Source organism: Stegostoma tigrinum, chromosome 28 (assembly GCF_030684315.1).
Source record: "Stegostoma tigrinum isolate sSteTig4 chromosome 28, sSteTig4.hap1, whole genome shotgun sequence".
In the NCBI taxonomy this organism is placed as follows: domain Eukaryota; kingdom Metazoa; phylum Chordata; class Chondrichthyes; order Orectolobiformes; family Stegostomatidae; genus Stegostoma; species Stegostoma tigrinum.
The window spans coordinates 14,459,575-14,486,468 of record NC_081381.1 but is presented as its reverse complement, the minus strand read 5'-3'; the positions used below and the strand labels follow the sequence as shown (position 1 = coordinate 14,486,468).

Genomic DNA, 26,894 nt, shown 5'->3' with positions numbered 1-26,894 from the left:
GGATGTTGAGAATGCTGCCTGAGCTCCACACCCTGTACTGATCAACATGTGCCTCACACAGGAATAAGTGAACTCCTGATTAGAAATGTGTGCAGAGAGATTTTCTTTTTTGTTGGGGTAGGTGTAATTGATTTCAGTTTCGGAGAGGAAGGGACAAATAAGAACATTCAAATATCAGGAGCAGGCCGTCTGCCCCTTCAAGCCTACTCTGCCAGCCAATAAGATCATGGCTGATCTTTTCGAGGACTCAGCTCCACTCACCCACCCACTCACCGTAACCCTTAATTGCTTTATTGTTCAAAAATCTGTCTATCTTTGTGTTAGAAACATCCAACAAGGTAGCCTCAACTATGTCACTGGGCAGGGAATTCCACAGATTCACAATCCTTTTGGTGAAGAAACATCCTCTTCAACTCAGTCCTAAATCTGCACCCCCTTATTTTGAGGCCCTGCCCCCTAGTTCTGGTTTCACCCGCCAGTGGAACTATCCTCTCTGCTTCTATCTTACCTTTCCCTTCATAATTTTCTGTGTTTCTATAAGATCACCCCTCATTCTTCTAAATTCCAATGAGTATAATCCCAGTATACTCAACATCTCCTCATAAACTTACCCTGTCAACTCAACCCCTTACTACAACCTGCCCTCAACCCAGCCCCTAGCACAGTCCCCGTCAGCCCAAGCTGGTGATCCCATGAGTGATTGGAGACTGATTACTGATGGCGGTCCAAGCTCTAAACCAGCAACCGGTGGATTGGAACCATGCCCCTGAGAACAAGCAAACCATCTGGTTGGATGGTGCAGTGTGACCCTGCACCAGTGCTGACTTGTCAAGGGGTCTGCATTTCAGATAATATTTTAAATAGGTCTTGGGGGCCCAGGGTGATGTAAGTGGACCCGTGTGACTTTCTTTTTAAACCACGTAGTTGCCTGCAGGATGTGAATGTCACTGGCTGGGTCAGCGTTTGTCGTCCATTCCTGGTTGCCCCTTTAAAGTCTGCCTTCTTGAACCACTGCAGTCCATGTGCTGTAACTAGACTCACAATGCCCTTCGGGAGGCAATTCCAGGATTTGGACCCAGCAACATTGAAGGAACTGTGATCTATTTTCAAGTTGGGAACGGTGACCTGCAAAGAACAATTTGCCTTTGGTCTGCCAGGAAACAAAATCCTTTGCCATATCTGCTGTGTTGGGGATCCTTATTTGGGTGGCGTGTGGGGAAAAAGTACTGGCTTCAACAACTGATTGTCATGGAAGTGATTGGGAGCCCCCAACGGACGAGGAAGGTGCTACACAAATGCACATTTGCTCTTCCTCACCAGTAGTGCGGTCGAATAGCAAAACATGGTATGTATTAACAGAAGCCCATTGGGACGGGGGAAGTTGGATCCAAAATTCATGGAGAAACAGATGCATGGTTAAAAAGGGTCAGTCAGATGGCCCTCCCACCCAGACAGTTTTGTTGTTATTAGCAAAATGGAGAAAATCTTCCTTCATGCTCAGTGTCCCAGCCACCTGAACTAACCTTTACCTCTCCTGCAGCCATAGTGACCTGCAAGGGCCGCCTTATATTATCACCACATTCCCCACCAAAGCACTTCCTAAGATCAGTTGCATCAGTGAAGATTCTGTAATTCTGTTCAGGGAGTGCTCCCTCGTGTTAAAGAATGCATTTTATTATCACTCACAGCTCTTCCACATAGATTTCGGACACTTCCTTGGAAACTTTAAGAGCAAGTTTGGGATCAACAGAGAGCGTGTGCCATTCATTTTAACGCATGACTTTGTTCATGTGATACAGCAAGGAAAGACCAACAACAGCGAGAAGTTTGAAAGGTAAACAAGACATACCGTGGGGAAAAAAACGAAATAACTGCGGATGCTGTAAATCAGGAACAAGAACAGAAGTTGCTGGAAAAGCTCATCAGGTCTGGCAGCATCTGTGAAGGAAAAAGAAAGAGTTAATGTTTCGGGTCTGGTGACAATTGAGGAAGGGTCACTGGACCCGAAACGTTAACTCCGTTTTTTCCTTCACAGATGCTGCCTGGACAAACTGTGCGGTTTTGAGAAACTGGAAAGGCCAGATGCTGCTGGTGAAAGTCTGGGCTGTGTGTGTAAACTCAGAGCTGGAGCACAGCGATGAGGCTGAGGGGTAAATCTAATTCATATCTCTAAGATTTGGAAGGGTAGCCATAGAGCCAGTGGGGAGCCCCAAGCTAGGGATTATAAGATAGTCAAATAGTTATTTGGTAGTACAGAACTGAATATTCCTGAAAAAGAAAACATGTTTTGTCTTGATTTTTCATCTTCCATCATTGGTTGTTTGGCAATTGGACACAGTTGTTAGAGGCGTTGCTATTGAGAATGCACATGTTTGAGGATTTTCATCCTGCACTTGTAGTTTTGAGTGTGCAAAGAATTACTTTGCTGCCTCACAGTACCAGGGATGATTCCACCCTCGGATAGCTGTCTGTGTGGAGGTTGGACATTCTTCCTGTTGGCCTGGATTTCCTCCAGGTGCTCTGGTTTCCTGCCATAGTCCAAACGTGTGCAGGTTAAGTGGATTGGACATGCTAAATTGTCCGGTGTCCGGGGATGTGTTTGCTGGGTGGGTTAGCCATGAGAAATGGGAGGGGGTTACAGGGATAGGGCCGGGGATGTGCTGGGTCTGGGTAGGATGTTCTTTGGAGGGTCGGTACAGACTTCGTGGGCCAAATGGCCTGTTTCTGCACTGTGGAGATTCTATGGATTATTCTCAACATTCCATCCACAGACAGGAATGCACCTTCTCAAGGATTGTCTCACTTTCTCTCTCTGTCCCTCCGTCCCTTCCTCCAATATTTCCCACCTATGTAGTGAAGCTGACAGCCACTCCATCACCATGACCTGCCAAACATAAACTTATGCATTAAACCCCTTGGCCATTACAAAGCAAGATGTCAGGATGGAGGCAGAAGCTCTCAGTTGAATGACACGGCAGAAACCTAGGAAATCTCCCTCAGTTTCCCTGATGTGACCAGCCTTCAATATTTAAGCAGAAATTGCAGGAATGAGGAAGATAAAGTTCCTCTTTAGAGATTTTAATTGTGGTTTCCTTTTGCAAGGGGCATCAGTTTTCTTTGAAAACAGGAAGTGTTTTGAGTTTCTTTAAATTAGATCACAATCTTGAGCTGTGGAGTGTGTACAGCACTGTGATGTTTGGAGAGTTAGGGGTCCCAACAGTCGATGTGCCAGGTAGCCTGTACAATGCAACTTTTAAATGATCCACAACTTTCTCATTGTTAATTGCTTGGTAGCACAGAACTTAAACCATGCTGAAAAGAGATATGAAATCAAAGGGCTGAAACCAACTTTAGAAATGTAATGAAAATTTGTGCAGCACGAGGAAAGAGAATGTTGATTGGCCAGCCTGTGTTTGGGACAGAGATGCACAAAGAACTGTTCACTGCAAATCTTAGCTGATGAAATTCAGCCCAGGCAAGGTAACTCTGATTGGTTAGGCTGTTGCCATGGGAATGTGGCAGACAATTGACAGTCAACCAATCTCTTTTCACGCTGTATAAATTGATGTTTGTTTTCTAAAGTTGATTTCTTGCATTTCAATCCAGATGAGAGTGGACAATGAACTCTGACTTTGTGTCTCCTTGAGCCAATGCTTCTTAATGTTCTTCAAAGCATTGAAGATGCTGCGAGGCCTCTGTCATAGTCCACTCAATATGCGGCTTCTCCTACCTTTATGTAACGAGGTGCCACTTTTTCTGAAGTTTTGATTACTTAAACCCAGGATATTTTTCTACAAATTGGCACAGTTCAGAACAGGTCCGTACAGATGTGGAAGCAATATGCACACGTGAAACAGGTTAAAGCACACCCCAAAATCTCTGATTCATGGTTCCTTCGTTTTGTTTCAAACCGACTTTCATCTACCCCAGGGGCAGAAAACTGGCTTGAAAATGGAGTTTTGCAGTTAGACTCTGTTACGATTGCGCAGTCTATCAGCTCGATGTCGCAATGCAATGACAAACAGGTGTGCAGATGGAATATGAGATAAACCTTAACAGTTTTCAACTGAAGATAACAAAGTGTGAAGCTGGATGAACACAGCAGGCCAAGCAGCATCTCAGGAGCACAAAAGCTGACGTTTCGGGCCTAGACCCTTCTTCACCCTCTGATGAAGGGTCTAGGCCCGAAACGTCAGCTTTTGTGCTCCTGAGATGCTGCTTGGCCTGCTGTGTTCATCCAGCTTCACACTTTATTATCTTGGATTCTCCAGCATCTGCAGTTCCCATTATCGCTGATACAGTTTTCAACTGAAGTTGGGTTGGGGTGGAATGATAGGCCAGTTTTGTTTTGCTCATTTATAACATGAGGTGTTACTGGCTGGGCCAGCATTTATTGCCCATAAGAAGGAGGTGGTAAGCTGCCTTCTTGAACCACTGCAGTCCACGTGCTGTAGGTAGTCTCACAGAGACCACTAGTGAAGGGGTTCTAGGATTGTGACCCAGCGACAGTGAAGTAACAGCGATATGTTTCAAAGTCGGAATATTGAATGGTTTGGAAAGGAACTTGCAGGAGGTATTGTTTCCAAGTATTTGATGCCCTTGTCCTTCTAGTAGGTAGTGGCCACAGATATGGAAGGTGTTCTCTCAGGATCTTTGGTGAATTTCTGTGATGCATCTTGTACGTGGTACACACTGCTGCGACTGAGCATCGGTGGTGGAGGGAGTGGATGTTTGAGGATGTAGTGCCAATCAAGCGGGGTGCTCTGTCCAGCTTCTTAAGTGTTGTTGGAACTGTCCCCTCACAGGCAAGTGGGGAGTGTTCCATCACATTCCTGACCTGTGCCTTGGAGATTGTGGACAGGCTTTGGGAGAGTCAGGCAGTGAGTTACTTGCTGTAAGATTCCCAGCCTCTGGCCTGCTCTTGTAGCTGCTGTATCTAAGTGGCTGGTCAAGTTTCTGGTCAATGGTAAAGACCAGGATATTGATAGGGGTGGGGGGGTGATGGTAGTTTAGTGAAGGTAACTGCCTCTTCCTAGCCCTTGAAACATGTGTGTAGAATCAAGATGACATTTAATGTGGATAATGTTGCAGCTGGTGTATCCTGATCAGTTATTATCTGTGCTGTATCACATTCTGGGTCTGAACTTCATTCTTCTCGTTGTGACTAGCGGTATGAGAAGCCCAAAACCTGTGCTTACACCTGTTTCCACAGCTGGATTTTCTTGGGAATGGTTCAGTTCTCTGTTGTCAGAGGCTGTAGTTTTAGGGACGTCACTGTGCATTCAGACTGCTTGACTAGGAGACTCTCCCAATCCTCCTGCCTGTCCTCAATCCCATCACTTGGTTCATAGTCATTCTGTTTAGCCTTGAGGTCAATGTCCCTTCTGCAATCTTAAGTCCTGGAGTGGGATTTGAACCCAGGACTTCCTGCTCCAAGGCCAGGCTCCCTGTTATTTTCTAATCAGAGGATTTATTACATACTTTAGCAACAGATGGGACCAGGCCTCCTGGTTCAGAGGTATGGAATTTCCACTGTGCTACAAGAGCCCTAGGGTCAGGATCCCCAACAAGTGCACCTCAAGAGTTCCATCTGATTATTATTCCATCAAAATAGACAATCCCTTCGGGGAGCAACATGTCAGATGAGTGACAATGTTAGCCCAGTACTTCACAGTGCTAGCTTAGTTGGCTAGATGGCTTGTTAACAGTGCCAACAGCATGGCTTCAGTTCTGGCACTGGCCAAGGTCACTGTGACGGACTGTCCTTACTTTATTAAGAAGCATCTGGATGAGTACTTGTAATATCAGGGCACAGTACGCTGTGGACCGAGTGCAGGTAAATGGGCTTAGTGTAGTTTTCTGAAGAAGGGTCCCGACTCGAAACGTCAGCTTTCCTGCTCCTCTGACGCTGCCTGGCCTGCTATATTCCTCCAGCTCCACACAGTGTTATGCCTGACTCCAGCATCGGTAGTTCCGACTGTCCCTTAGTGTAGTTTAGGGTTTGTTGATCGGCATGGACGTGGTGGGCTGAAGGGCCTGTTGTTGTGTTGTGAACCTCTGTGATTCTAAAGTCAGCAATTGCTTTATAATATCCTTTCCGATTTACAAATTCTATTTCTTGTGTAAGAATTTCAATATTAATAAGGTAATAATTCAGCTCCAATAGTAATGATTTGGTACCGACAACAAGGCATGACACTGCAAATTAAGCTTTATCTGTTTAAATAATTACTTCAAACAAGATTGGATGTGTTTTCTGAAGAACGGTCCAGACCCAAAACATCAGTCCTCCTGCTCCTCTGAAGCTGCTTGGCCTAATGTGTTCATCCAGCTCTGCACCTTGTTACATTATATTGAATGTGTTAAGGTTGTCTATGCTCAAGTTCTTGGCATTGAGCTGCATGTTTCCTTTCTGTTTCCATTCCCATCCTATTGGTGTCCTGAGAAGGTTCCGGAAATGTTGTGAACAAGCCTACATGATTCTGAGGAAGCACTGCCCACTCTTCATTAACCTCTTTGCACTGATGCAGGCAGCTGGACTACCGGAGCTCAGTTGCTCTAAAGATATCCAGTATCTCAAGGTGAGCAAAGCCAATTCGACTCGGCTCAACTCTACCACAGAGACCGAGCGGTAGGTGGGCAGGGAGGTGGCGGGGTGGGGGTGGTGTATGGTGAAATACAATCGGGAAATCCTGAAGGTGAGGTGCAGAGGAAAAGCTGCCTCAAACACAAGATAAGCCACAGGCCGCCCCTTCGATATCTCAGGCTGCATCCACTTTCAAAGCGATGGACGCAGGTACAGTTATAGCATTTAAAAGCATGAAAAGGGAAGGTTTAGAGGGATAGGGGCCAAATACAGGCCAGTGGCACAAGTTGAGTTTGGGAACATGGTCTGTTTCTGTGCTGTAAGACTGTATGACCAGTCCATGGGAACAGATTGGATGTTACCTTGTGGGCCTATTTTGGTAACCCTATCTTGTGTGGGGACGGGGTCACGCACTATCAGTTAGGAATCCAGTTCGAGTTGTTGTTGTCTTACTCTCCGAAGTTAGTGCAGGGCCTGATTTAACAATACAGATAGTGAGAGTTTAAATCTCCCTGATTGAGAGTCTGTAGAGTGACGTTCTTGAGTTCCAGTTGCTGTGAAATATCTCCGAGTTTTCTACTTTTCCCATGGCCACGTTTACTCCTTTCCAAGCCTGAGGCCATGGCTGGAACTGACTGGGATTTACAAGCCCCTGTAAGATCCTGCCCCTTCCCTACCCCACACTCACCACCATCCCTAACCCCTCCCTGCGCCCCCCCCACTCTCCTGTATCCCCGACCCCTCCCAGGCCCCCACACTCTCCCCTATCCCCAACCCCTCCCAGCTCCTCACACTCTCCCCTATCCCCCAACATCTCCCTGCCCCCCAACACACTCCCCTATCCCCGACCCCTCCCTGCCCCACAATCCCGTAACCCCAACCCCTCCCAGACCTCCTGTGACCTTCAGGTCCTGGGTGGGAGTTACTGCCTCACAGGGAAGGACGTTACCTTGTTTGATCTTGCTAATTTGAGGAATGGGGGCAGGAGGCAGAGTCCTTAATCTTGGAGGTACAGATTCTCCTCTGTGTTTTTAATGCCGTGGATCTGGCTGGCGGTGATTTCGTTGTTCTGTGATGCAGGGTGACACCGACAGTGTGGCTTCAATTCTCAGGTGAGGGACTGTCCTTCTAAACCTCCCCCTTAGGGCAGCAACCTTTAGTTTAAATCACCACAAGTCGTCTCTCACTAATGAGAGAGTGGTCCAGTCGGATAGCAATGAGCTTATCTTTTATTCTGAATGTCCTGTGAACAATGGGTTATAGTTGATGATTAGGGGCAGCTCAGTGGCTAGCACTGCTGCCTCACAGCGCCATGACCTGGGTTCGATTCCACCCTCAATTAACTGTCTGTGTGGGGTTCTCCCTGTGTCTGCGTGGGCTTCCTCCGGGTGCTTTGGTTTCTTCCCACAGTCCAAAGATGTGCAGGGCGCGTGGATTGGCCATGGGAAATCACCCCATAGGGTGAAGGGATATGCAGAGTGAGTGGTAGGTGGGTTAGCCACAGCAAATGAATAGCTACAGGGATAGGGTAGGGGTTAGTTCTGGCTGAGATGCTGTTTGGAGGGTCACCGCAGACTCGGGCTGAATGGCCTTCTGCCTCACTACAGGGATTGTCTGATGCTCCCAGCCTACCATAGCCAAGTGCTTTGCGTTATCTTCTGTGGTGGAGCCCAGTACTGCCCTGTATATTGATCATGTTCATCACTGTCATTAATGCTGAGTTACTGCCCTCCACCTTCTAACGGGGATTTTTGTTTCTCAGGATTCGTTAGCATTAGGAAAAACGGAAGATGAGGCGCTCAAACACTTCAAAATGAAATTTGACGAGGCACTGCGAGAAAGCTGGAAAACCAAAGTGAATTGGATGGCTCACAATGTAGCCAAAGACAATCGGTCATAGCTGAACCCTTCTCTCTCAAGCCTTTAGCCAACGGAGCAAAAGTATGAGCCGGCTAAAGTGACTGATAACAAACTGTCAGCATACTGTAGCTACAAAGGAGCCCCTAAGTGATTGCTAAGCTTTCTCAACATTACATGACCGTTAAATGATGTTTACATGTGCAGTGTAATTACTTGCACTGTCTGCAACCACTTCCCTTCGATTCCAGGGTCTTGGCTACAGAACTGGCACTGAATATGCATTTTAATTACCCAGGTCCATGGGCCTCCTGCCCTGTCTCTCTCTCTCCATTGGCCTGCTGCACTCTCAAACATGTGCTGTAATTGTCTCAGATTTATGCTTTTCGTTTAGCTGTTCAGCAAGACTGTGGTGTGGCCGTGATCTCGGAACAGGGAGAAGGTCCAAGTATAAGCTCAAGCAGGTCTTTGTTCAATGCCAATGCTAGCATTCCCTATGGCAGCAAACCAGTCAGCTCTCAACCAGGCTTCTCCCGGGCAACAAGAGGGCTGTCATGCCCATCTGAACACCAAGCACCAATGTCTTCCTATGTCCGGTCCTGGCTCACTTTGGACTGAGGCTAAGTATCTGTGCCCTCGCTCCCCACCTCCCTGGCCCTGATACAAGGCACTCTGCTTCTGTGAAGCACCTCAAAAAGCCCACATCACTTTGAACATTGAAACTTCAAGCAAAGAAGCATCTGAACAGTTCAGAACTGTTTGTTGGACCAGTCCTGGTCCTGATGGGCCATCGAGTTGCCTGGTGATGGAAGGAACAAAGCATCTGGTGCATTATTCCTGATCTTCGATGAAGAGTTGACTATAGTGACCCCCATGTGAACTTTGAATCCAGAGTGACGGTGAACGAGTGGGGAACTGACCAAGAGGGCTTGTTTTATTCAAAATAAGTCACACCTGCTTCCTGAATCATTTTTATCACAAAAAAAGGAAAATATGGTTATATTTATAAGTGATTCATATGACTGAAAGGTACTAATTTAATGTGTTGTATTGTTGATGGGTACTGAATCATTTGTGTTGTAGATGAGTGGCCTCCTGTTTCTGGCCATTTACCAGAGAGCGGTACTATAACACACAAAGGGGAGGGTGGAGGGAGGGCCAATTTCTTTTCCACTTCTACGAAGCCACATTTAATAGCAGGCCCCATTAATAACAGGGGAGCTGCTGATGAAGTCCCGTCAATGCAAAGTCTTTCCCAGGTTTGAAAACAGTAATTGCTTCAGAAGGGGAAGGCGTGGGCGGCGGGACGGGAATGGGCAGGGATTTTACAGGAAGTGGCTGGGGGGGTTGGGGATTGTGGGACGGGTTGGGGAGGGAGTCACATTCACAATTTCAGCTACTTTGATGAACATCAGAGATTGTCTTTTCAACACAATGAGAAACGGAAGGTCGCCTGGTACCTAATGGATATTGGTGAGGGACCAATGCAAGATGACTTGTTCCAATGTCTATCACCGAGGAGTTTTGGGATACTTTTCCAAAGATCAAAGGAAAAAAACCACTCTGGATATGGAATACTTTGATTCCAGATTTAGCCTTGGCTGTATCTTCCACCAAAGTAGCCTTGTGTTGGTCTCTCTTATTTGTTTAGATGCAAGGATAGGCTAATTGCACCTTGATAAAGTTAAATGTGCCTTTATTTGGCTTCTTATGCAAACTTATTTTGTGTAAATCAAGCTTATTTAATATTTGCATATTTAAAAATAAGTGAATTTTTTTTGATTTTCTGGTACATGTTGTGCAGCACAGAATCTTGAGCAATTGCTCTTAAAGGATTATGTTTACAAAATTAATACCCTGGGATGTCTGAAATGCTTTGTATAGACTAACTTTGTTCGGATTTTCTTTCCTGATTTAAAAAAAATACTTTAGAATCTGGCACATTTGTGAAACAATGTCAATGTTGCGTGTCCAGCTGATATATACTCCCAGAGATAAGTAGCCGAGATATAATAAAGTCACTGTAGTGTTACCAAACCGCAGGGCTGCTCTCTCATTACAGAGAGACAACTGGTGCTAATTCAACCTGAGGGTCACCATGCCTTAAGTGAGGGGAGAGGTGGAGCAGGAGAGTCCTGCGTGGTTACCTCAGCTGGTCGACCCCACCCTGTCGGCATCACTGTCTTGTAAACCAACCGAGCTAACTGACCCCCAGTTTATTAGGTTGTTATTAACTTTCCATTGACACATCTACAAACTCTCACTCAGAGATGTCGAAGCTGTGTTCCCCTCCAGCGGGCAGGATTACCTCGCGTGCAAGCCTGAGGCCTAGGCAAGGTTTCCGTGTTGGGTGCCTCAGTTCAGTGGAAGCTATAGCTTCCAAGCAGAGTCACAGAGTTGCTGTTCAAAGCCTCACTTATCGAAATGGGGCTGTGAGCCAAGTAGGTAAAGTCATCATGGTGGGATGGGTATTATCCAAACCTACGACCATTTCCACCCAGTAGTGGGGAGAAATAAAACAGTAATACTTGGAAATGAATGCACCGGAGCACTTTTCTGAGGTCTTGAAATAAACCAGACCAGTACTGCCCCATTCTTGAGACCTACTGGCTTTGCCTTGTGGAAGGACGAGGGCGGCAGAAACATGGAACAATGCCCCCTTCAAGCTCCCTTCCGACCCACTCGCTATCCAGACTGGGAAATACATCGCCGTTCCCTCCATGTTATTGGGTCAAAATCCTGGAAGTTGCTCCCTCAGGGCATCATGGGTCTACCCACAGCACACGGGCTGCAGCGGTTCAAGAAGGCAGCTCACCACCACCTTCTCAAGGAGGGATACTAGGGACGGCCAACAATTACTGGACCCAGCCCGTGGCACCCACAACCTCCATTAAGAAGACAATTTAAAAGTCAAACCTGAGGAAGAAGTGTGAAGCCAGCCAGGGTCTGGGGTCACTTAGTGACCCAGAGGCTGTCATTCGTCCAGCTGTAGCCGTAGAGCAATCTTAACACGCAGGCCCAGGCTGTACCTCTCTCTGGAACCACTTCCAGCCAGCTCCTTATGTAGAATGTAGAACAGTGCAGGCCCTTCGGCCCACCATGTTGTGCCAACCTATTATCCTACTAAGATCAAACAACCCTGCGTACCCAACATTTTACTATCCAAGAGTCGCTTAAAAGTCCGTAAAGTATCTGACAAATTTTTCTGCAACTGTTGGTTATATCCCCACAGGATTGTACACTGAGGCAGTTTTCAAGCTGAATTCCGCAGTAAGGTCCTACAGACAACTGACTCCGACCTCCAGCTTCTTTCCTGGGTGGCTAAAGTGTTCAGCCTTTGACTGGCACCAGCTCCTCCTCTGCCAGCCCTGGCATGCACCCAGTATGTGCCTGGCATGCCGTTGAAGTTTCCAGGCCTCCCTCACTCCATCAGTGTGCGTCGTCAGGCTGTGCCTTTCCAAGGCACATCAGTTGATCATTTCTTGCTCGCTGTCCACATATTCACCTCCCAGTTCCTCAGGCGGTGACGTGCCTTACTGAGGGCCATGGTTGGCTTTTTGCAGCTCGCTTGTGGGCCTGGCTGTGGTTATGTGTTGCTCTGTGTTACCCACTCCCCAAGTACAGCGCTGCTTGTCCGCAGGTACCTCGGGAGCTTGTGGAGAACACCAACAGTGACTCCGGAAGATTCTAGAGGTCTCCAGCAGAGGTAAAGGCCCTTCAGCCCATCAATTCTGTCCAGCTCAGAAACAACCACCCAACGATTCTCCTTCCATTTTCCAGCATGTGGGCCATGGCCTCGTGCATCTTGGCATTGCAAATTGAAATACTTGCTCGATGTTTTGAGGGTTTTCCCCAATGTTATCAGGGTTTCTGCCTCTACCAGGCTCACAGGCAGCAAGATCCAGATTCCCACACCTCCCTTGCCTTGAGTCTATTCCCCCGGTCATTGATCCCTCCATCAAGGGGAAAGGTTAGTTCCTGTCCACCCTATCTATGTCCCTCATAATTTTACACATCACAGTGATGAGCCCCCCCCCCCCCCCCCCCCCCCCCCCCCAGTGCCCCCTGCTCCAGGGAGAACACCTTCAGTCTGCTCACATTTAGGAATGGTGTAAAATGAGTCAGCAGTTCTTGTGCTGGGTCACACATTGGACACAGGGTATGGCGTTCGGGTCATTGCCCTCTTTATCTCCCAGGACATCTCCAGGTAAGTCATTGAGGCATCCCAAACCATGTGCCAATCTCACCCCATCTCGAGGTTTGAGAATTGTCACAGCCTGCCCCCAGTAAGCACGGGGTGTGGAGAACAGCTGTTAGAGCTCAGTCTGGCTGCCTCACAGCTCGGACCCTCTCGCAGGCCCTGATCCCACCTTTGAACATACAGGTACAGGCCCTTTGGCCCACATTGTTGTGCTGACCTGTTATCCTACCGAGATCAATCTACCCTGCATACCCTACATTATACCACTGTCCTTGTGCCTATCCAAGAGATGGTTAAATGTCGCTAATGTATCTGACTCCACTACCACTGCGGGCAGCACATTCCACATGCCCACCACTCTCTGTGTGAAGAACCTACCTCTGACATCTCCCCTATACCTTCCTCCAGTCACCTTAAAATTATGCCCCCTTGAAATAGTCATTTCCGCCCTGGGAAAAAGCCTCTGGTTATCCACTCTATGCCTCTCATCATCTTGAGAAGCCCCGTTCTACATGGTGGGTTTGTTTCACAATCTACAGAACATCAACGCGGTCCCTGTAACATTGTGAAGTTTCTCAGTCAACAGGCCAACTGGTACCTGGTTTTGTGACATGTCCATCCCTGCTTTGTATCAGAGTGTATATCAGAAAGGGGTGAGCTGCAGTGAACTGAGCAAATCTGTTCTCTCTCTCTCTGTCTCTTTCTTTCTCTCTGTCTCTTGCTCTAACCTGCAGACCCTCCCCAAGAAGCCAGTGATGACAGCACACCATAGTATTCAAATGAATCAGGGTGATATGAGAAAGTCCTTTCTCACACAGTGAGAGTAGTCAGGGTCTGGGGTGCTCCCCACTGCCTGGAAATGTGGTGGGAGGCGGGTTCCATTGTGGCATTGGAGAGGGAGTCTGACGGTTCTTTGGATGGGAAAGGGTATGGGGAACAAACAGGAGATTGGCGCTGGGTAATGGTGCTCATTTGAAGGGCTGCTGCAAACACGATGGGCTAAATGGCCTCCTTTTGCACCACAGCAATTCACTGTAGGATGGTCACCAAGCTATCAGATTGTGAACTTAAGAGAAGCTGTTTGACCTGGGGTGCAGTGGAAATATGGAATGCACTGCCATGGAGAGGGGCTGAGGTGAAAGCAATAGATATAGTTAGGATAGTAACAGAGAAAAAGGGAAATAAATGGTCACATTGCTATTTAGATCAAGAATACATAGAAAGGAGCCCAATGCATGTGTTAGTTACAAGCTGGTGGGGCTGAATGGCCTGAATATATTACATGATGTGAGAAACTGGGGTTGTATAACAAATTCAATACACTGCAGTCAGGCAGTGACAAGATATAGTGCCACCTCATAAACATGTCTACTGCAATGTAAAGCCTTCACAAAGCCTTTTAAAGCACCTGAGATAACAAGGTGTGGAGCTGGATGAACACAGCAGGCCAAGCAGCATCAGAGGAGCATGAAGGCTGACGTTTTGGGCCTGGACCCTTTTTCAGAAAAGACCCCCATTTCTGAAGAAGGGTCTAGGCCTGAAACGTCAGCCTTCATGCTCCTCTGATGCTGCTCAGCCTGCTGTGTTCATCCAGCTCCACACCTTGTTATCTCAGATTCTCCAGCATCTGCAGTTCCTACTATCTTTTGAAGCACCGCAGGCTTTGCAAGCAGTTACTGGTTGTTGTAACCTATTTAAATTAATAGCCCCACCAACAGACTTCGCGTTAACAGGTTTTTAGGAGTTTGATATCTTTGCAGGTGGCAAGAAGTGAAAGAGACTGGTCATGAGTTCAAACGTTATCCTTGCCTGCCCTTCACAGTCACCAGTTCCCTCTCGGCCACCAGGCGGAGTCACTTCTGGGAGAGACAGATAGAAATACACAGACCTAATTTTAACCCGGGCGGGACTGGGCTGAAGAACTGACTTGCAATGGGCGAAGAGATGCCCTAGTTTTACTCGGGGCAGCCCATACTGTGCGTTAAACACCCTGTCAGTTTCTGAAAATGATCATGGATTTCACTTTGTGATGGTGGGAACTGCAGATGCTGGAGAATCCAAGATAACAAAGTGTGGAGCTGGATGAACACAGCAGGCCAAGCAGCATCAGAGGAGCAGGAAGGCTAACGTTGATGAAGGGTCTAGGTCTAGGCCCAAAACGTCAGCTTTTGTGCTCCTGAGATGCTGCTTGGCCTGCTGTGTTCATCCAGCTCCACACTTTGTTATCGTGGATTTCACCTTTCACCATTTTGAATGTGAATTGGAGCGGTGTGGGGATGCGAAAGGCTATGAAATTTTAACCTCCCTCCTGTAAAGTCCCACCACATGGTCACAGCGTGCACAGCAGACTTGTATGTAGCACCCCCTCAACACCATCGAGTGATGCAGCATAGAAGGGGCCTGTTGGCCCATCGAGTCTGTGCCAGCCTATCTACACTAATCCCACTTCCCAGCACTACCCCCATGGCCTTGAAGCTTCAGGTGCTCATCGATGGACTTTTTAAAAGTTTGAGAGCTTTTCGGCCTCTCATACAGAACTCCGGCTCACCAAGGCAGTCCACACAAAGATTTTGCTGTCAACGCCTTTGTCCCTTGTTGATGCCTTTTCAGTTCAACCTCCAACAATCTGGTGTTGAACGTTTTCCGGGAAATGAAGATGGGTAACCTCCTACCTGCCCCTTCCCCCTCCCCCCAGATTCCTGCCATTGGTCATTCAGGACGTCAATCAGCAGGGAACCCCACTGTCACATGACTTTTCAGTGTATGCCAGTTTTACCTTTTAGGACAATCTGCTCAACTCCATGAAGTTTCGGAGCGAGTGACACTGTGACCACTTTCAGCTGAGATTTTCCCTGAGGAAATATCTTCAAAAGGCTCTGATGGAGTGGCTACAAGTAGAATATTTCCCTCGTAGGGAAGAACTGACAGAGAGGCCGTCAATCCAAGATAGCGAGCAAGAAATCCAAGAGGGAATTCCAAAGAAGTTTCTTTCCAGTTGGACTGACACAGAACAATGTCTCCACAGGGCAAAACTCAACCTACTTTAAAGGAGAAAAGTAACAATTGGTCGAGAGAGACAGGGTGACCACTATCCCGGGTTTTCTGGAACTTGATCAGATGTCCCTTATCCCTGGCGTGGTCTTTGTGGGATGTTCTTTGTCCCAGGTCTCTCCTGGTGAAGTGGGAGGAACAGGAGAGAAGTACCGGAGTAATTCAGTAGGCCTGGCAGCTCCTGCAGAGAGAGAAGCAGAGTTAACGTTTGGCGTCTGGGATAGTCCTTAAGTTCAGAGCTTCTTTGGTGATGCCTGTGCCCATCCAATCCAGAGTCCACACAGTGACGCACTCACAGAGGTGTGGCCATCTTGGAGCAGCGATGTAGTGCACAACATAAATCTCCTCCACAAGAGAAGGTCTTTGAGAAGGTGGGCAATGGCAGCGTTCAGGTCCAGCCCTTGGTGATAAGAGGTGTGACCCCCATCAGCATCAGCACCCTGCCCACACACACCACACCCCCCCCCCACCCAATCCCAGTTCCATTCTCATCCACACCCCCCCACTCTACCCATGATGATAGTGGGTTATTCACGGATAATTGCGCCATTGAATGGGAAGATGGTTAGATTCTGGAGATAGTCATCTCCTGGTAATTGTATGACATGAATGTTACTTACCATTTGGCAGTCCAAGCCTGCATATTGCCCAGATCTTATTGCATTTGAACATGGACTCCTTCAGTATCTGAGGAGTCACGAATGGTGCTGAATGTTGTGCAGTCATAAGTGAACATACCACTTCTGACCTTGTCATGGAGGGATGGCTATTGGTGAAGCAGCTGAAGATGGCTGGGCCTAGGACACTACCCTGAGGAACTCCTGCAGAGATGTCCTGGAGCTGTGTTGACTGACCCTTTACAACCACAGCCATCTTCCTATGTGCAGGGTGTATGACTCCAGTCAGCGGAGATCTCCCTGAGTCCCATTGACTCTCGCTTTTGTCCATTTTCGGCCGAGACTGTAATGAGGTCAGGAGCTGGGTGGGCCTGGCTGAACCCAACTGCACAGACCATTAGTCAGTGGTGGAACTGCCAAGCCAGCCTCGATCATTGAAGACCCCCTCCCTATCACCCAGAGTATATTCTGTGTCCTTGCCACCCTCAGTGTTTCCTCCAACCCCAATCTCTTCCCATCCTTGACACATTATCAAGTAACTGATGGGAAAATGGGCACAATGGAGTGGACCTTGTCCGCAGCAGAGAGGCCACAAATGGCAGACCATCCTGACCTTGGGCCTGACGGCATCGTCGACAGATCACCACCACACCCTCTTCCCCGAGCCCTGACAAGATTCCATCAGAAACAGGCCACAATGGCACGCTCCTGGAGCTGAAAGCCCCTCCCCATGGCAAAGATACGGCCCCCAGGGCCTGAGATCTGTGGTGGAGAGATAGGTTTCCAGGGGAAGAGGCTGGACAATCTGAAGAAGGGTGCTGGTGGAGGATGGATCTTTCCGTGTGGAGCGCGGAGGACTGCTGGTGCCCGGAATCCCGGCCCTGCAATCAGGCCCTTCTTTGCGAGGGTCGTGAGGATGAAAGTGAAAAGGGAAGCCTCATCGCTAACACCAGGCTAAAAGCCATCACTCCCATGACATTGTCCTCCCTGTTTAAGGGAGAGCTGCCTCTGGTGGCCAAACTTCAATTTAACAACAAAGGCTTGTGCTGTCCCTCTGCTACATCATTCACAAACATTACACCCCCCCAACCCCAAATCTGCCCGCAGAACATAGAACATAGAACATAGAAAAGTACAGCACAGAACAGGCCCTTCAGCCCACAATGTTGTGCCGTGGAATAATCCTAATCCAAAAATAAAATAACCTAACCTACATTCCCCTCAATTCACTGCTGTCCATGTGCATGTCCAGCAGTCGTTTAAATGTCACTAGTGACTCCGCTTCCACGACTACCACTGGCAAACTATTCCATGCGCTCACAACTCTCTCAGTGAAGAACCTCTCTCTGACGTCTCCTCTATACCTTCCTCCTAACACCTTAAAATTATGACCCCTTGTGGCAGTCAATCCTGCCCTGGGGAAAAGTCTCCGGCTATCGACTCTATCCATGCCTCTCAGTGAGAAATTTGACCAGGACATCACACATGAATCCAACTCTGCCCTAATGCTAACCCCACCACCACCATCTCCACATACCAACACTGGGCACAGCCAGAGAGAATGAGTCTCCCTCACAATTAGGGGTCACCATCTCAAAACAGACACCAACTGTTAGAGGTCAATCTCTCCCTCCAAAGCCACCAGAAGCAAGGGGAGGCATTAGCCTAGTGGTATTATCACTGAACTGTTAACCCAGAGACCCAGATAATGTTCTCGGGACCCAGGTTCAAATCCCGCCATGGCAAATGGTGGAATTTGAGTTCAATCAAATATCGGAATTAAGAATCTAATGATGACCATGAGTCTATTGCCAATTGTTGGGGAAAACCCATCTGGTTCACTAATGCCCTTTAGGGAAGGAAACTGCCATCCTCACCTGGTCCGGCCTACATGTGACTCCAGACCCACAGCAATGCGGGTGACTCCGAAAAATGCCCCCTGAAATTAGGGATGGGCAATAAATGCTGTGTGGTCAATGATGCCATCATCCCATGAATGATTTTTTTAAAAAAGCAGAGCCTCTGAGTAATATTTGGGGCAGACGTAGGTAGGTGATTGATAATCAGGGGGTTAAAGGTTATCAGAGATTGGGTGTGTGTGTTGGGGGGTGGGCAGGGAATTGTTTTGAGGTGGGAATTTAAAGGGATCAAAGTAGCCTTGATCTTACTGAATGGCAGAGCAGGCCTGAGTGGCCTACGTTTGAGGAAGCAAGCCGGGCAGCAGCCACAGGGAGACAGCAGGCTAACATTGAAGCTCTCTCCCTGGCTTCTGCCCCACCCGCTGTCATCTTCAGCATCTTTTGTTTTCGGCTCAGATTCCGGCATCTGCAGCCATCCGCTCCTACATTTGAGTAGCACCCTGTTTGCATGTCAGGAGGAGCATGAAGAGGCTTTGGTGATTTTCATCTTCTGGTTTCCAGCGAGCGATCCAGCCCGCCTGGTCACCGAGATTCGGAAAGCTACCGAGAGGCTAGGATTCAGTGGACGTGGAGGAGGTATTTCCACCAGTAGGAGAGACTAGCCCTGAGGGCATGGCCTCAGAGCGAAGGGAACAGACAAATTTCTTCAGCTGGAGGGTGGTTAATCTGCGGAGCCCATCACCACATAGAATCGTGGAGGCCAAGTCACTGAGTGTATTTAAGACAGAGATAGATCTGTTCTTCGTTGGTTAGGGAGAAGGCAGGAGAATGGGCTTGAGAAACATATCAGCCATGGCTGAATGAGGGAGCAGACTCCATGGGCCAAATGGCCTAATTCTGCTCCTATATTTTACAGTTGTAACTTTTTGGTGGAGGTGGCTTCAGGTTGGGGCTGAGAGAGATGAAGGAGAAAACAAAAATCTAAGCAGATGGTGACTGTTTCTACACTGAAGTCAAGAGTAGAGAAGTTGCATTCTCTGTTCACTCCCTTATTCTAACTCGCAGCGTATGCAGTAGATGGAAAGACTGCGGTCAATGCTGTCCAATAGAGTAGCTGAGCTGGGCCCCATCTATAAATCATGTTTGTGCAGAATTTACAATCTGTTCTTTCTCAAAGCAAACTGGATACATCATGAATTACAGCTCTGCTTCAAGTAACTTAGTGCTTCAATAATTAAAACAGACAAGTTGTGAAATGAGAACAACCTCATTGTATTTAATGTATAATATGTGTAAAACACACCATGGCCCATGAACAAACTGCAAGCATTACCATTTCGTGTAAATTCATCACCTTGTGAATGATGGACCTGTGTTGAACCTTGACAGATTATAGATCTGCAGAACTGAAATCATTGGGAACCTGTTTGGAACTCGACCCGGGGAAGCAACATGCAGTATTATTGAGAAGTGCACATTCAGAATATCCCAGAGTGTTTGCAGGAATAATGTTGGAAATAAAAAGTCAAAATACCCTATTATGTATTTATTTAATTACTGTGTTCATTCATTTTTTTAAAAAACTTGCATTTCTATAGCACCTTTCATGACCTTACAATGTCCCAAAGCACTTTGTAGCAAATGTACTCCTGGCTGTAATTTTTGAACATTGTTGTAGAACACCTTGCCCCCTCACGCCTGATTCACCGATCAATAAGATGTCAGCAAAGAAGTAGAGGAAGCCACTTGGCCCATCAAGCCTGCTCTACCATTCAATAGAAACATGGCTAATCTGATTTTAACCTCAACTCCACACTCCTGCAGGACTCCTGGTAGCCTTTTATCTCTTTGGTCATCAAGAATCTATCTACTTCTGCCTTAAAAATATTTAAAGATCATAGCTGATGAGGGCAGCGCAGTGGCTCAGTGGTTAACTCTGGTGCGGCCGCATTTGGAGTATTGTGTACAGTTCTGGTCACCGCATTATAAGAAGGATGTGGAAGCTTTGGAAAGGGTGCAGAGGAGATTTACTGGGATGTTGCCTGGTATGGAGGGAAGGTCTTACGAGGAAAGGCTGAGGGACTTGAGGCTGTTTTCATTAGAGAGAAGAAGGTTGAGAGGTGACTTAATTGAAACATATAAAATAATCAGAGGGTTAGATAGGGTGGATAGGGAGAGCCTTTTTCCTAGGATGGTGACGGCGAGCACGAGGGGGCATAGCTTTAAACTGAGGGGTGAAAGATATAGGACAGATATCAGAGGTAGTTTCTTTACTCAGAGAGCAGTAGGGGAATGGAACGCTTTGCCTGCAACAGTAGTAGATTCGCCAACTTTAGGTACATTTAAGTCGTCATTGGATAAGCATATGGACGTACATGGAATAGTATAGGTTAGATGGTCTTGAGATCAGTATGACAGGTCGGCACAACATGGTGGGCCGAAGGGCCTGTACTGTGCTGTAATGGTCTATGTTCTATGTTAACGCTGCTGCATCACAGCGCCAGGGACCCAGGTTCAATTCCAGCCTCAGGTGACTGTGTGGAGTTTGCACATTCTCCCCGTGTCTGCGTGAATTTCCCTCCAGGTGCTCTGGTTTCCTCCCAAAGATATACAGCTTGGGTGGATTGGCCAGGCTAAATTGCCCATAGTGTTCAGGATGGGAAGTGCAGTTTTACAGGGTGGGATGAACTTTGGAAGGTCAGTGCAGACTCAAGGGGTCGAAAATCCTATTTCTGCATTGGTGACAATCCAGCAATGCCCTCCTTTTGTACTGAGCCAATGGTTTTAATCCAGTGAATGTTCCCTGAGCAGGGAGGGGGTGTGCCAACAGTGCAATTAAAGCTTAAATGTTAGTTATAGGCATCACACGCATTGCAAATTGCAATGTAAACAGATCCGATATGCAAATTAACCACATCCCTGCATGAGGAAAGTTTGACTGTACTTGACATCACAGGCAGAGAGTTTCCCCGCAACAGGCTAAAATAATGTCAGATATGAGGAAGTGGTGGGTTATGGAAAATAAACAGTAGAGGATCCCAGGCCCAGTAACTCTCCAGGAGCCCAGGCATGAGGTCATTTTCCATTGCTCAAGATGAAACCTTTGCATTTTCTTTGCTTTTTATTTGCTTTCAAAATGTTCCCATCTGCAAAATCTTGTCCACTGGGTTCATTTTGTGTCAGCGTTGTGAAACTGATTTGGGGCTTAATGCACTCACAGAACACAAGAAGAGAGATGGAAAGCTGTCACACTATGACAATCAATGCTGGGGAGAAGGAGAAATTACGGGAGAAAGATGGTAACTGCACAAAAATAAGGGGTTCACTGCTTTATTCACACAGAAGGGCAGGTTAAGCAAGGGTGTGGGGAGCTCAAACAGAATGAGCAGTGATAAGTAACTTAGAACAACAACTTGCATTTATATAGCACCATGAGACAGTGAATAGCACTGCTGCCTCACAGTGCCAGGGATGTGGGGTCGATTCCAACCTCAGGTGACTGTCTGTGTGGAGTTTGTGCATTCTCCCTGTGTCTGCGTAGATTTCCTCCCACAGTCCAAAGATGTGCAGATTAGGGTGAATTGGCCATGGGAAATGCAGGGTTACAGGGATAGGATAGAAGGGTGGGCCTCAGCATGAGGCTGATCAGAGGGCCAGTGCAAACTCGATGGGCAGAACAGCCTCTTTCTGCGCTGTAGGGATTCTATGATTCTAATGGGTTGAAGTGCCTACCACACTTGGTGAAATGGATATCGGACAAAATCTGAGAAGGAAATACACAGGAAGATGTTAGGACAGACAGCCAAAATGTTTGTTCAGAAAGTAGCGGAAGAATCTTGGAGAGCAGGAGCACACATTGCTGTATGTCACAGAACAGGTTTATAAGTTGCTTCACAATTGTGAGGATAGTGCCTTGGTGAGTATCTTCAAGGAGAAGAAAAAGATACAGGGAGGAAATTCCAGAGTTACTGTCCTCACTGAACATGTTTAAGGAAAAAATAGATTTCCAGAGGTTAAAGGTGTCAGAGAGACAGCAGGAGTATGGCTTTGATACAGAGGATCAGCCACGAATGGAGGGTCAGGCTCAATGAGACAAACAGCCGACTTCGCTATTTTCTGTGTACTCAGGGAGAGATTAGCAAGTTTTGAGAAGATTTGTAGCGCAAGTTGAGGTTCTGGATGTGAGTTTGCTTGCTGAGCTGGAAGGTTAGTTTTCAGATGTTTCATCACCATTCTAGGTAACATCATCAGTGAGCCTCTGACAAAGCGCTAGTGTTATGTCCCGCTTTCTATTTATCTGGTTAGGTTTCCTTGGGTTGGTGATGTCATTTCCTGCATTGGTGACGAAGAACTACGAAGAGCAGAAGAAAATCACTATACAGCGTATTCAAAAAGAACGGGTACCCTATGAACACAGTCCGCCGATTTCTCAGCAACAAACCCAAACAAACAGACAAAATGGGCCCAGAAACCATAACCACGCTCCCCTACATCAAAGACATTTCCGAAATGACTGCCAGACGACTTGGACCCCTTGGCATCAGGGTAGCCCACAAACCCACCAACACACTAAAACAGTAGCTAATGAACTTAAAAGACCCTATACAGACAACAAGCAAAACGAACGTCATCTACAAAATACCTTGCAAGAACTGTGACAAACACTACATTGGACAAACTGGCAGGAAGCTAGCCACCAGGATACATGAACATCAACTAGCCACAAAACGACATGACCCACTATCACTCGTATCCTTACATACAGATAAGGAAGGACACCACTTTGATTGGGACAACACATCCATCCTAGGACAAGCCAAACAGAGACACGCACGAGAATTCCTAGAAGCATGGCATTCCAACCGGAACTCCATCAACAAACACATTGACTTGGAGCCAATCTACCATCCCCTGAGAAAAAGAACAGGAAATGACACCACCAACGCAGGAAATGACATCACCAACCCAAGGAAACCTAACCAGATAAATAGAAAGCGGGACATAACACCAGCGCTTCACTGGAGGCTCACTGATGATGTTACCTAGAATGGTGACGAAACGTCTGAAAACTAACTTTCGAGCTCAGCGAGCAAACTCACATTCAGGGAGAGATTGAAATCAGGGTTTAAGAAGGAGAGCAGCAATCTCGAATGACTCGGGAAGGAATACAATTAAAAGTTTGCAGATGAGACAAAAACTGATCCATGTGGCTGACAGTGAGGAAGATGTCAAACTGCAGGAGGCTATTGATGAACTAAGTAGATGGATGGGACAGTGGCCAATGCAATTTACTCTCGAGAAGTGGGGAGACAATGGTGGAACAATGTTACTGAACTAGTGACGCACGGGTGCAGGCTCATTGCCTGAGAGCACAGGTTCAAATCTCACCAACTCGGTTATAAAGTCATGGAGTCCCACAGCACAGAGAAAGGCCCTTCGGCCCAAACTGGTCTGTGCTGACCAAAATGTCCATCCAGGCTAAACCCAGTTTCCCTGTACTTGGCCCATATCCTTCTAAACCTTTCCAATCTATGTATTCGTCCAAATGCCTTTTAAATGTTGTTAATGTACCCACCTCAACCACTTCCACTGGCAGCTCATTCCATTGGCGTACCACTCTCTGTGTAAAAAAGTCGCTCCTCTGGTTCCCATGTATTCTTTCCCCTCTTACCTTAAACTGATGCCCTCTAGTCATCGATTCCCCATCTCTCGGAAAATGACTACGTGCTTTCATCCTCTCCACGTCTCTCATGATCTTATAAACTTCAATAAAATCCCGCCTCACTCTCCTATGCTCGAAAGAAAAAATTCCCAGATTGTCCAACCTCTCCCTCTAACTCAGTCCCTTGAGTCCTGGCAACATCCTTGTAAATTTCTTCTGCACTTTTTCCAGTTTAAAAACATCCTTCCAATAGCAAGGTGACCAAAACTGAACATAATATTCCAAGTGCGGCCTCATCAACATCGTGTACAACTGTAACACAACGTCCCAGTTCACCTGGGCCATCTCCAGCACATCCCTCACCTTCCTGGATCTCTCAGTCTCCATCTCAGGTAACCAGCTAGAAACTGATGTCCATTTCAAGCCCACTGACTCCCACAGCTACCTAGAATACACCTCCTCCCACCCACCCTCCTGCAAAAATTCCATCCCCTATTCCCAATTCCTCCGCCTCCGCTGCATCTGCTCCCACAATGAGGCATTCCACTCCCGCACATCCCAGATGTCCAAGTTCTTCAAGGACCGCAACTTTCCCCTCACAGTGGTCGAGAACGCCCTTGACTGCGTCTCCCGCATTTCCTGCAACACATCCCTCACACCCCGCCCCTGCCATAACCACCCCAAAAGGATCCCCCTCATTCTCACACACCACCCCACCAACCTCCGGATACAATGCATCATCCTCCGACGCTTCTGCCATCTACAAAGCGACCGCACCACCCAAGACATTTTTCCATCCCCACCCTTGTCTGCTTTCCGGAGAGACCGGTCTCTCCGTGACTCCCTTGTTCGCTCCACACTGCCCTCCAACCCCACCACACCCGGCACCTTCCCCTGCAACCGCAGGAAATGCTACACTTGCCCCCACACCTCCTCCCTCACCCCTATCCCTGGCCCCAAGATTACTTTTCATATTAAGCAGAGGTTCACCTGCACATCTGCCAATGTGAATACTGTATCCATTGTACCCGGTGTGGCTTCCTCAACATTGGGGAAACCAAGCGGAGGCTTGGGGACCTCTTTGCAGAACACCTCCGCTCGGTTCGCAATAAACAACTGCACCTCCCAGTCGCAAACCATTTCAACTCCCCCTCCCATTCTTTAGATGACATATCCATCATGGGCCTCCTGCAGTGCCACAATGATGCCACCCGAAGGTTGCAGGAACAGCAACTGATATTCCGCTTGGGAACCCTGCAGCCCAATGGCATCAATGTGGACTTCACCAGCTTCAAAATCTCCCCTTCCCCCACCACATCCCAAAACCAGCCCAGCTCGTCCCGTCCCCCCACTGCACCACACAACCAGCCCAGCTCTTCCCCTCCACCCACTGCATCCCAAAACCAGTCCAACCTGTCTCTGCCTCCCTAACCTGTTCTTCCTCTCACCCATCCCTTCCTCTCACCCCAAGCCGCACCTCCATTTCCTACCTACTAACCTCATCCCACCTCCTTGACCTGTCCGTCTTCCCTGGACTGACCTATCCCCTCCCTACCTCCCCACCTATACTCTCCTCTCCACCTATCTTCTTTTCTCTCCATCTTCGGTCCGCCTCCCCCTCTCTCCCTATTTATTCCAGAACCCTCAACCCATCCCTCTCTCTGATGAAGGGTCTAGGCCCGAAACGTCAGCTTTTGTGCTCCTGAGATGCTGCTTGGCCTGCTGTGTTCATCCAACTTCACACTTTATTGCCTTGGATTCTCCAACATCTGCAGTTCCCATTATCACTGTCCCAGTTTCTATACTCAGGGCCCTGACTGATGAAGGCCAGTGTGCCCAACACCTTTCTCACTGCCCTGTCTACCTGTGACTCCACTTCTAGAGAACAGTACACCTGAACTCCAAGATCTCTCTGTCCCACTACACTCCTTAAGGCCCTGCCATTCATCATGAAACTCCTACCTTGATTTGGCTTTCCAAAATGCAACACCTCACACTTTTCTATATTAAACTCCATTTGCCTTTTCTTGGCCCACTTCCCCAGCTGATCAAGATCCTGCTGCAATTTCTGAGATCCTTCCTCATCGTCCACGATACTGCCTATTTTAGTGTCATCCGCCAACTTACTAATCATGCCGTGTACAATCTCATCCAAATTATTGATATAGATAACAAGCAGCAATGGGCCCAGCACTGACCTCTGAGGCACACCACTAGGTACAGTCCTCCAGTCCAACAAGCATCCTTCCACGACTACTCTTTCCTTCCTACCATCAAGCTAATTGTGAATTCAATTTGCCAGCTCTCCCTGATTCCATGCAATCTAACCTTCCGGAGCAGCCTACCATGTCGAACCTTATCAAAGGCCTTACTGAAATTCATTTAGACTATGTCTACTGCCCTGCCCTTAACCACCTTCCGAGTCACTTCATCAACAAAATCTAACAGATTTGTGAGTCATGATCTCCCATGCATGAAGCCATCCTGGCTGTTCCTAATCATACCATTGTCTTTCCAAATATGTGTGTATCTTATCCCTCAGAATCTTCTCAATTAACTTCCCCAGCACAGATGTTAGGCTGTGATAATGGGAACTGCAGATGCTGGAGAATCCAAGATAATAAAGTGTGAAGCTGGGTGAACACAACAGGGCCAGCAGCATCTCAGGAGCACAAAAGCTGACGTTTCGAGCCTAGACCCTTCATCAGAGCAGATGTTAGGCTTACTGGTCTATAATTCCCAGGCTTTTCTTTGCAGACCTTCTTGAAATGGGCACAATATTCACTACCCTCCAGTCTTCCAGGACCTCACCCATGGCTAACAATGATGAAAATATATCAGCCAGGACCTCCGCAATTTCTTCTCTAGCCTCTTGCGGGTATTAGGATCTTTCTGGTCAGGACTGGGAGATTGATGAGCCTTCGTTCTAATAATTCCAATACCTCCTCTACTGTGATAAAGACAGCCCCCAAGATATAGCCACTAACGTCCCCATGTTCCCAAGTCTTCATGTCTTTTTCCATGGTAAGCACAGAGGAGAAATATTCATTGAGGACCTCAC

The 26,894-nt window shown here is 47.5% G+C and overlaps 1 protein-coding gene across 11 annotated transcripts in view; it reads left to right on the top strand.

Annotated features, from left to right (window-relative positions):
- pik3cd (phosphatidylinositol-4,5-bisphosphate 3-kinase, catalytic subunit delta) overlaps positions 1–10,488 on the top strand; it is a 216,924-nt gene extending 206,436 nt beyond the window's left edge. For all 11 annotated transcript variants that reach the window (XM_048561566.2, XM_048561564.2, XM_048561562.2 and 8 more), the window contains 3 exons: positions 1,689–1,834; positions 6,449–6,581; positions 8,349–10,488. In XM_048561566.2, the coding sequence (XP_048417523.1) occupies positions 1,689–1,834; positions 6,449–6,581; positions 8,349–8,486 (417 nt within the window). In that variant the 3' untranslated portion in view covers positions 8,487–10,488. The remainder of the gene's footprint in view (positions 1–1,688; positions 1,835–6,448; positions 6,582–8,348) is intronic.
- Positions 10,489–26,894: the final 16,406 nt, after the last annotated feature.